An 11,317-nucleotide genomic window follows, 5' to 3' on the forward strand; every position below is an offset into this window, starting at 1 on the left:
TGATGGTAAACCCATAGCTGTACTTGATAAGCATGAGATACAAAAAATGAATGATCTATGGGGAAATGCAGTTGTCATGTATGTAGTTGGGGAAAAACCTTCGATTGGGTCTATTTTGAGATTCATTGCAAAAGAATGGCACCAAGTGGGTAAACCTCAGATTTTCCTCCATGATGAGGGCTATTTTGTAATCAGATTCCAGTCAAAGAAGGATAAGGAATCAGTTCTGGTGGCTGGTCCTCATATGTTCTTTGGCAAACCTATGATTGTTAAACCTTGGACAACAAGTTTTAATTTCCAGGAGGAAATATTGAGGGTAGTACCAGTGTGGCACTACGCCAGAAAATGCTTTTAATAGCGCTTATTTTTGCCTTTTACAGCGCTTCTTGAAGCGCTGTTGATGGCTCCGCTATTAAAAGTAAAAGTTACATTTAATAGCGCTTTTCAAAAGCGCTATCAAAAGTATTATTAGAATAAATCAAATGTTTCTTTTATAGCACATTGTAAGCGCTATTAAAGGTGTGCTGTTAAAGATTTTCCCGCCAACTTTAAATAATTTTATAATAGCATAGGTATATAAAGCGCTATTAAAGTGATATTTTATTATTTTATAATTTGGTAGCCGAATTATATTTCATTTTATACCACAAAATGATTATACATATTTCAAAATAACACCATATATTGAAGAGTAAAAATAATCGTATATTAATTTCCACACCTCATTATAAAGAATTTTCAATTGTACGTCAACCTAATAAAACCGATTACATAGAGATGTTCTAAAATAAGAACACAAACATTAAACTACGCAACATACATTAATTAATACAACTGTACAATTATTGGTTCATTCAACGTAACCGAGCTAATATACAGTTGTTAGACAACATGGTGCACCCATTGAGTTCTTACTTCGTCAATCTGCTCTTTGTTATAACTTGGAAAATCTGAAAAGTATTGCAAAATAACGAGATATAAGATATTCATACATATTATAAGATATAAGATATTCATATATATATATATATATATATATATATATATATATATATATATATATATAGAAGGGAAAAAGTTAAGTGAGAAAGAATTAGCATTACCATAAGCATTATATTGAAAAAATATATTTACATAAGTTTCGTCTACATAAGTGCCATATAAGAAAGCAAAAGTCCACTTAGATTTACAGTTTCAAACATACAAAAGTATCCAAAATAGATGACAATTGTAGAGTAAAGAAACAACACATCTACCTAATTGTTACTCATGGAAGCACAAGGAAAGATGTTAGAGAAGCGAGTTTCTAAACTCAAAGCATACATTGAGGTAAGGTCTCAAGTTCTTCACAGGCATAACAAAATATTACAGAGTTCTTCAGCTATAGAACTTTGATGTGTTTGTATTTTTCTGTATATTGCATTATCAATGGGTTGTTGTTAATATGAAAAACATGTATGATTGTAGTTGTTGTGAAAAACTTTGCTAACTTGTATTTGTGCATTAGATGTTCTGTTCAGTTAAAGCTTTTGGTATGTAAGAGGATATCTGGATATGTGCAAAAGATATTAGATATTAGATAACAGTGGTTTATATGGACTTCCTTGCATGATGTTTAAATGTAAATATATTATTGCTTAATCTGCGGAACAGCGTAAAAAGTTTTCAACAAAAAATTATGTATGAGAGAATAGCAAGGTTATCTGGCAGTAATGCCATACCTCTGCAGGGATTAGTCATGCAAGAGAGTTATGGGACAGATCGATACACTAGTACAAGAACTAGCAGGCTATGGCCTCAAAAAAAGGAAGAGGCCATGGTCAAGAATCTGCAGTTTGCTACTAATAGTACCATGCTGCAGCAAAGTCAATTATAACTTTATAAGTGCTTCTGATTTTGACAACATAGTTACGTTGGTCCAATAGAACAACCTCTCTAAGTAAGAAAACATATACCATGATTTCCAAACATCATGGCTTCTCTAGATATTTGCTACTGGTTATTATGGAACTCAAATCCGTTCTCCAACTCCTTTCTCTCTCTACTTTATGATCTTTGACTTCCTCTCAATTGTGAATTACAATTATCAGTTTACAGATTCACAATTAAGGAACTTCCATAGAGAAAATATAGTTATAACTAATAAATAAATACTCACACATCAAGGTTGTCCCACGATCTTGAAAAGTTGCCTCATACAACATCCAATGAATCCGCTGGCCAGCTTGTCGGCATGCTTACATTATACACAGTTCTGAATACATAACCAAATATAAACACATGTTAGACATCTAATAGCTAGGCAGACAGAAAATAGCACCAATTTTGTTTTTGGTAAATAAAATTTTTATTACCCAAATGTAGAGAATACAAGAAGTACCAAACAAAGAAACACCAGAAACACTACAAAAAAAAGGCATCACAGCCTGCAAAACTAACACATAACATCAACTGCAACAGAACAGAAGTAGAAGCAACAAAGAAACACCCAACCTGTGCAAAGAAGCGTAACAACATAAGCAGCAGCACCCATCCTGTGCAGAGAAGCTGCACCTAGCCTAAACATAGCAAAAACAAGCATCTGTACAATAGATCAGCCTGCACAGATAACAGTAGCAAGCCAACAGGCCTCCCCTCAAAGCAGTACCCTGCAGTTAGCAGTAGCTAGCAGAATAGAGGCACACACTAGAAGAGCAACCAAAATGCATAGAGGAGCACTAATACTACATAAAAGATTAACGAGTACAGAAAGTCTGCAGTTTTTCCCCTTCTGTAAAATTCTGATATGAGCGCTGATCTGAATCATCTGCAGAATCTGATGTCAAGTCTGAAAACATTTATGGAATCTCCATTGGTTTCTTTCCTTCCAAATCTCATATACAGTAAGACCGAGGGACATTCTGTACAGGAAAAAAATAGCACCAGTGCGAAACTCACTTGTTATCACTTTATTAGGCATAACAAAATTGACATGAACTGGAACTTAATGCATCAAATTCGCCTTGGACTATAGTGTAAGAACAAATGAAAGTAGCCAATAATCCAAACGTCAATTCTAGAATCTGTCAAGGCTTCATCCATTCATGCCAAAAACAGCTGCAATACTTATTAAGTCCCTTTGACTAGTTTAGGTAATATCAATAAAATTATGAAATAGTTACATATGGCCTCATGGGGTTTTTGAAATATGATTTTCGGTCGTACTTGTACTCATGACTCCAATTTCATTCATGAGATCTAATGAAATTGAAATGTGATTTTGTTCCTTATACTCATTAGTCATTACTACTGTTTCGATCATGAGGCACAAGAGAACGCGATATTTGGTTATCACTAGTTACTTTACTGCTATTTCATTAATGAGGTCTAACAGAAATGCGATTTTTTTGTCAATGGCAATCACATTATCAAAACTACAGGACATGTATTTGGAGTAAAATAGAAAATTGGACATACACACTAGAGAACTTTAATCTTCAATATGTTTTTTCTAGGAAACTGATTCTAGCTAGTTTTTCACTACGGTAGTACTTTAAATAGTAACTAATTCGTGTAAAATCAGTTTAATTTTTAGATTAACAAACAATTATACTATTTCTCAATCAATTCGCAACTCAAAAAATTAATCAAGTGCACAAAATCCAAGATTAAGCAACAAAATTGTAATCAAATATCAATTCCAACAGAATTGACTCCTCCAAATCAATATGCAACCAAAATCAAGCACACGAGCGTTCAATTTAAAAACTTCAAATGAAAATAAGATTTGAAACCATAATCGCAAACGCAAAATTAGGAGAGAGAAAAGGAGAGTATACAAAAATCCACAGTTGTATATATCGACAGAAATGGATATTCCTTTGACGCCATTTTCGAGCTTAGCCTTCTTGTGCGCTACAATGAAGATTGATTCTAAGTAATTCAACCGCCCATTCTCACAATGAAAAACAAGAACCCAGTAATTCAACCGCCCATTCTCAAACTCGATGTCGCACTCTTTCAGTGACAAGGGAAGCGTTGCCTTGTGAAGGGTTTAGGGTGATTGAGTTTCACCGCTTCGATGATCAGGAGTCTTGAGACTTGAAAGTGAGAAGCAAAGGTTATGAGTAAAAGATAAGAAGGGAAGAAACGAGAAACGAAGCTGCTGAGCGGTTTTATTTGTTTCCCATAGGGTTTTTTTAGTTTTTATTTTTTTTATATATTTATTTTTCTTTTAGGTTTTAATAGCGGTTTAACATGGAGCCCTATAATAAGTTGTGCATATGACAGCGGTTATAAAATAAGCGCTATAATATGTTAAAAATAATACATTTAATAGCGGAAGAGGTAAAAGCGCTATTAAAAAAACGCTATAAAATGACATTTCTGTAGTAGTGTGGATTAGGTTGCCTAACTTACCATTGAGCTGTTGGGGGGGTGATTCATTGAGCAGAATAGGGAGTTTGCTTGGAGATCCTCTATATGCTGATGAATGTACTTCTAAACAGCAAAGAATTTCATTTGCTCGAATTCTTATTGAGGTGGATGTAACTGGTGACTTGCCTAAATCTGTGCAGATTCAGGACCCTATGGGTAACATTGTTAAACAGGTGGTTGAGTTTGAATGGCTACCACCTTATTGCCAGAAGTGTAAGATTGTGGGGCATGACTGTACTCAGACAAGAGTCAATACCACAAGATTTAGGCCAGCTGATGTTCAGAGAAAGAAGGTTGTGAAGGTGTGGAAACCTAAAGCAGTGCAACCAAATGTTGAACCACAAACTACTGATGAGTTGACTGCTAATGATGCTGTACAAGAGGATGATGGGGAGAATGGAGAGTTATCTGTTTATGATAAGCCTTTTACTCCAATTGCTCCAGTGCTTGATGAAGGGTGGAGAGTTGTTTCAAGGAGAAGAAGAGATATTAGAACTCCAGCTCAGACTGTGGGGCTTGCTGAAGTCCATTTGAATGGGGAGGAATTGGTTGCTGGTAGTGATGGAGTGGAATTCCCAATTGATCCACCATGAATATTAGTACCTGGAATGTGAGGGGATTGAATGATCCCATTAAAGTAGTTGAAATAAAGAAGTTTTTAGCTAGTAATAACATTAGTGTTGTAGCTTTGTTAGAAACTAAAGTTCAGGAGAAGAATAGTTGTAAAATCCAGAAGAAAATAGGGGTTGGGTGGCAGTGGATTATGAATTATGAGCACTCTCCTAGGGGAAGGATATGGATTGGTTGGAAGCATGCATTGGTGTCAGTTCAGCTTATCCAAAAAACTGAATTTTGTGTTCACTGTCATGTTGCTACTAAGAATGGCTTGTTTGATGCTTTATTTTCAGCTGTGTATGGTTTGCACTCTGTTGATACTAGAAGACCAATGTGGAGAGAGATCACTACTTTCAGTAGTACTGTTAATTGTCCTTGGCTTGTCATGGGGGATTTCAATGCAGTTTTATTAGCTGCTGATAGAGTAAATGGCAATGCAGTTACAGAAGGGGAAACTAAGGATTTTGATAGCTGTATGGATGCTGCAGGGTTGGCTGAGCTTAAGAGTTGTGGGAGTTACTATTCTTGGAGCAATAAGGGGCAAGGTAACTTGAGAATCTGTTCCAGAATAGATAGGGCCATTGCTAATGCTTTGTGGCATTCTAAGTTTGTTGATGCTGTGGTGGATTATTTTCCTCCAGGAATATCTGATCACTCACCTCTGGTTATGTCTTGCAATATTCATATGGGAGGGGGGAGTAGACCCTTTAAATTTTTTAACTATATGGCTGATCATGTTCTGTTCCTTGATGTAGTTAAAAAGGGATGGGATGTGTCTTGTCCAAGGGGTGGAGCCATGTTCAAGGTGTGGACTAAGCTGAAAGCAGTAAAGCAAGGATTGAAGGAGTTACATCATAAAGATTTTGCTAAGCTTGATGAGAGAATTGAGGGGTTAAGGGCTGATTTGGGTCAAATTCAGATCCAGTTAGCTTCTTGCCCTACTGATAGTAGTGTGCAACAAAGTGAGAGGGATTGTAGCGAGACTCTTAAGAAGTTTTTGCATATTCAGGAGAGTGCATATAGACAGAAAGCAAGAATTCAGTGGTTGCAAGTAGGTGATTCTAACTCTAAATTCTTTTTCAGTGCAATGAAGGAGAGGATAGCTAGGAATAACATTGATATTTTGTATGATGATTATGGGAAGAAGCTTAGCACTACTCAGGAAATTCAGGAAGAAGTTAGCTCTTTCTATAAGAAGTTGATTGGTACTGCAGCTAGCTCATTGATGGGTGTGGATGTTGGAGTGGTTAGGAAAGGGAAGCAGCTGTCTGCTGCTGATGCAGAAATGTTGGTGGTTCCTGTTTCAGATGCAGAAATTGATGAAGCTATCAAAGGTATTGATATCAATAAAGCCCCTGGGCTTGATGGTTTCAATAGTTTGTTCTTTCTTAAAGCTTGGGAGATTGTGAAAGCTGATGTTTATGAAGCAGTAAGAGAGTTTTTCAGAACTGGGGTGATGTTAAAGCAAGTGAACAACACTTCAGTTACTTTGGTTCCTAAGATTCAGAATGCCTCTTGTGTGAAGGATTTTAGGCCAATTGCTTGCTGCTCAGTTGTTTACAAAATTATCTCCAAAATTCTTACTGCTAGAATGCAAGGTGTTATTGGTACAGTGGTAAATTGTTCTCAATCTGGTTTCATCCCTGGTAGATCCATTTCTGATAATATTTTGCTGGCTTGTGAGTTGGTGAAGTGCTATTCTAGAAAACATGTTTCTCCTAGGTGTATGATCAAGGTGGATCTGAAAAAAGCCTATGATTCCTTAGAGTGGCCTTTCTTGAAAACCATGCTGTCAGAGCTAGGATTCCCTATGAAGTTTGTGAATTGGGTGATGCAGTGCCTCTATTCTGTTTCTTATTCCATTCTGATAAATGGTTGTCCCACTAAACCAATTCCTGCAAAGAAAGGGTTGAGACAAGGTGATCCCATTTCACCTTATTTGTTTGCTTTGGGTATGGAATATCTGTCAAGGTGTCTTGCTGCTCTTGCTGAAGATACTAACTTCTCTTATCATCCTAGATGCAAAAAGTTGGATCTCACCCATATGATGTTTGCTGATGATTTGTTGATGTTCTCCAGAGCTGATGAGGGTGCTGTGAAAGCTCTTTTTGATGCTTTTACCAAGTTTTCTTTGGCTTCTGGTTTGGAAGCTAATTTGCACAAAAGTGAAGTTTATTTGGCAGGTGTTTCTGATCATGTTGCTTCCAGTATTGTTAGCTCAATTGGGGTTCCTAAGGGTTCTTTCCCTTTCAGATACTTGGGTGTCCCTCTTACAACTAGGAAGCTCTCCTTCACAGACTGCAAGCCTCTCATTGATAGAACTGTTGCTATAATTAAGAGCTGGACTTCTAAGTTCCTTTCCTATGCAGGTAGGCTGCAACTGGTGAAATCTGTACTTTTTGGTATTCAGCTCTACTGGTGTCAGATTTTTGTTATGCCTAAAAAGGTAATGAAGGAGATTCAGAGAATTTGTAGATGTTTCTTGTGGACTGGTGCTGATGCAGATTCTAGGAAAGCTTCTATCTCTTGGGAGCAATTGTGTTTCCCTAAGAGTTGTGGAGGGTGGAATCTTAAAGATCTAACTGTGTGGAATAAAGCAGCAGTTTTGAAACACTGTTGGGCTTTAGCTTTGAAGCAGGATAGGCTTTGGGTGAGGTGGATTCATGCTTATTACATTCAGCATAGAGACTTCTGGACTATGCCAATTCCTAATGGTTTAACTTGGTCATTAAGGAAAATTTGGCATAATAGAGAAGTATTTCTGCAGGCAAATTGAGTGGATCAGTTTGTGCAAGCTGGTAAATTCAGAATTCAGAAAATGTACAAGTTTCTTCATCCAGTTGGAGCTCAGGTGAGATGGAAGAGATTGATTTGTAATAGCCATGCTAGTCCAAAGAGCACCTTCATTGTGTGGCTAGCAGTGCAGAACAGACTTGCTACAAAAGACAGATTGATAAGATGGCAGCTGAATATTGATGGTATTTGTGGTCTGTGTCAGGTGGAAAATGAAAACTTGGAGCACCTTTTCTTCTCTTGCTCCTATTCTCAGGAGATTTGGAAGCAGGTTCTGCTTTCTTTAGGTGTGAATAGAACTGTGTTGCCTTGGCATGAGGAAGTTCAGATTGCAGTGAAGAAAAGCAGAAGCACACAGAAGCAAGCTTGCAAGTATAGTATAGCTTTCATTGAGTCTGTTTATTGTATTTGGTTGCAAAGAAATGCTAAGGTCTTTAGGGATCATGTTGATCCAGTTAAGACTGTTGTTAGCAACATAATGTTTAATGTTGAGTGTAGATGTCAGTAGTAGCCTCTGTGCTCATTAGCTAGCTTGTGTTGGTTAGCTAGGTGTTTGGTTGTGTCTGTTGGACAGTTGGTGTTTTCAGAGTTTGTTAACACTCTGATTACTTGGTAAATAAAGCTCATCATTATTTGCCAAAAAAAAAAAAAGTTACAAAAAAAAGGTTAAAGTTATCTTGGTGTACAATAAATTTATTGTACACCTTATGCGCGCAAGACCTTTTGTTTATTTATTTTTTGGTGTAAGAGAGGAGTCATTCCATTAAAAGAAAAGGAAATTACACTAGGAAAGAAAATACGAAAAACAAAATTAAGGACAGAAACGAAACACAACTGCAAGCTAACAAACCACCTAGCCTCGAGCTGCAATAGCAGGCACACGTCGAAGCATTGCCACCCCACCCAATTCCTCCAATAAAATGGTTCGAAGACCCATCGGGGCCGCCTCCATGATGACTAGCTTGGGGTTGAGACCCACATCGTAGTTTGCTAGCCAATCTGCCTCTCTATTAGCTTCTCGATAGCAATGTTGAACCACAACCTTCCACTCTTGCCTTCGGACCATCTCATGACATCTTCGAACAATATGATAATTTGGAGAGCTAGATTTTAAGTCTCCTAGCAGACTTTGAACCACCACTATAGAGCTAGGTTCTACTCTTTATAAGTCATATATTTATATTGAATCATAAACTAAAAAATAATCATACTTATAAAGTTATAATCATGTTAATTTTGCAAACTGGCAAAAAAAAATTGAAAATTGCTTTTTGTGGTTTTCTTATTTTGGTTTTAGTTTTAAAAAACAAAAAACGACACCGGACGGGCCTCATAAATATGTATTTGGAATGATTTTTTTGTGTATCGTTATTTTAGAAATTATGTTAGTGATTTTAGAAATTTCTAGAAATTATGATGTATATTTATTGTTTATCGCTAATAATTTAATAATATTTTCTAACATTTATAAATAATAATAATCCCTAACATTTATAAAAGAATTTCACGAAAAATAAATATGCGGATTATATTCGATTCTTCGTTAACATAATAAATTATAATCAACCAAAATAATTATATTGAAAAATCAAAATAAAAACAGAAAATTAAATAATAAAAATAAAACAAATTAAATCGAAAATGATAAAATCAACAAAAATTAAATAATATAAACAGAAATATTACACCAGTAATAAAAATTAAAAAAAATTAAAAAAAAGGTGGCAGCAAGAAAGATGTGGTGGGCGGCGAGAAGAAGGTTGAACAAATCCGACCGGGGTTCGGCTGAGGTGGTGCCGGCCCAACTGCTAGGCTACTGGGGGAAGAAGGGGGGAGGGAAGGAAGGAGCAGAGAAGGAGGAAAGGGTGATGAGGGAGGGGGGGATCAATTTAATTTTAAAGGGCAGGATCGCACTTTCACGTAAAAATTTGGGGCGTTTTTAACCGAATAGGGCGTTGAATAAAAATCCCTTTTTTTCCCAATAAAAATTAAATGTGTAGTGTGGTAGTATTGTGTACTTGTATTTGTATTTGTATTTGTATTTGGTTATCTATCTCTGCACTACGGAGTACTCCCTCCGTCCCTTAATACTCGCACCGGTTTGACCGGTGCATACGTAGTTTAAGACACTTGAATTGACTTATTAATTTAATGAGCGTTAGTTGATAGTGGGATATTTTTTTAATATAGTTAGTGGGAAATGTGTAAGGGGTGGAAAGTGGTGAGAAGGGGATGTGAATTTTTAAATGATTTTTTTTGTAGGGAGTAGGGGGAAATATAAATTCATCTCATATATGTTTTTACAAAAACATATCACCCCACTAAACAACAAAATAGGCTAAAGACAAACGCTAAAGGACAAAATCAAATTTTTTTGGAAAATGACATCCGTTTTTTAAAATCGTTTTTTAAAAATGGCATCCATTTTTCCAAAATGGAATCCATTTTTCCAAAATGGCATCCATTTTTCCAAAATGGAATCCATTTTTCCAAAATGGAATCCATTTTTCCAAAATGGCATCTGTTTTTGGAAAAATGGCATATGTTCTTTGAAAAATGGCACATGTTTCAATGTTTGTCTTATCTCTATTTTGTCATTTAGTGGGGTGATATGTTTTTGTAAAAACATATCTGATATGGGGCACGCCGCCCTCGGAGTAGGGGTGTAGGTGGGATAGTAGGTAAGTTTGAGAAATAATATAATATTAGTAAAAAATTTCATTTATAGAAGCGGTGCAAGTAATAAGGGACAACTTGAAAAGGAAAGCGGTGCGAGTATTAAGGGACGAAGGGAGTAATATTTTAAAACATCAAATAATTCATACCATTTGTCATGTGTTAGCCTTTTAAAATTTCATAATCTTTTTTGAAATCAGCATTTCTTTTTTTCTCTATATCTTTTTAGAATGTCGTTTGGTTGTAGATAATTAGAGGTGGAAGTGTGACTTCCTAGGAATTGGACATTTCATAATCAGAATGTTTTTTAGTTGACATGAGGTGAAATGAGGAAGTGAAACTTCCTTGAAAGTTTGGAAGTACAATGGGACATAGGAAGTAGCCTACCCAATCACAATTCTCATGTGAATTCTTAGAGCTTGTTTGGTTTACTTGGGTATTAGTCTTTCATGGGAAGTTTCATTTAATGGGAAGTTAATTCCCTTGGTAACTTCTTTAGGAAATAACTTGATGATATTTGGTTAAACTTGGACAATTATACTTCATGATAATCGACATGGAAATGTGACTTACCAAGTGTACGGTAGGTAAGTCATTTTCCATGAGAACTTCAACTTTCCAAAAAAGTTCTATTTCCCATTATGTCATTTCATGTCAACGAAAAGACTTGCCATATATGCTCCATAGGAACTCACACACTCTCTCTCTATTTATTTGCAACCAAACATCCCCTAGGAAGTGTGGATGTCTTATGCCAACTAAATAAATGTTAGCAATTTCTTAAGAATTCAAAAGGGAAGTAATTTTCCCATAAAAA

The 11,317-nt window shown here is 36.0% G+C and overlaps 1 protein-coding gene and 1 long non-coding RNA gene across 2 annotated transcripts; one reads left to right on the top strand and one right to left on the bottom strand.

Moving 5' to 3' along the window:
* Nucleotides 1-684: 684 nt before the first annotated feature.
* Nucleotides 685-2,250, bottom strand: LOC130459444 (uncharacterized). The gene is made up of 2 exons (XR_008918842.1): nucleotides 2,159-2,250; nucleotides 685-950 (listed from the first exon to the last, which is right to left on the bottom strand). It is a non-coding gene; the product is annotated as an uncharacterized lncRNA (long non-coding RNA).
* Nucleotides 2,251-7,849: 5,599 nt separating this feature from the next.
* LOC130472031 (uncharacterized) lies at nucleotides 7,850-8,332 on the top strand. The gene has a single exon (XM_056842440.1). The coding sequence runs from the start codon at nucleotides 7,850-7,852 to the stop codon at nucleotides 8,330-8,332; it is 483 nt and encodes a 160-aa protein (XP_056698418.1).
* The last annotated feature ends 2,985 nt before the right edge of the window (nucleotides 8,333-11,317 follow it).

The sequence above is a fragment of the Spinacia oleracea genome, chromosome 4 (assembly GCF_020520425.1).
Source record: "Spinacia oleracea cultivar Varoflay chromosome 4, BTI_SOV_V1, whole genome shotgun sequence".
Lineage (NCBI taxonomy): Eukaryota > Viridiplantae > Streptophyta > Magnoliopsida > Caryophyllales > Amaranthaceae > Spinacia > Spinacia oleracea.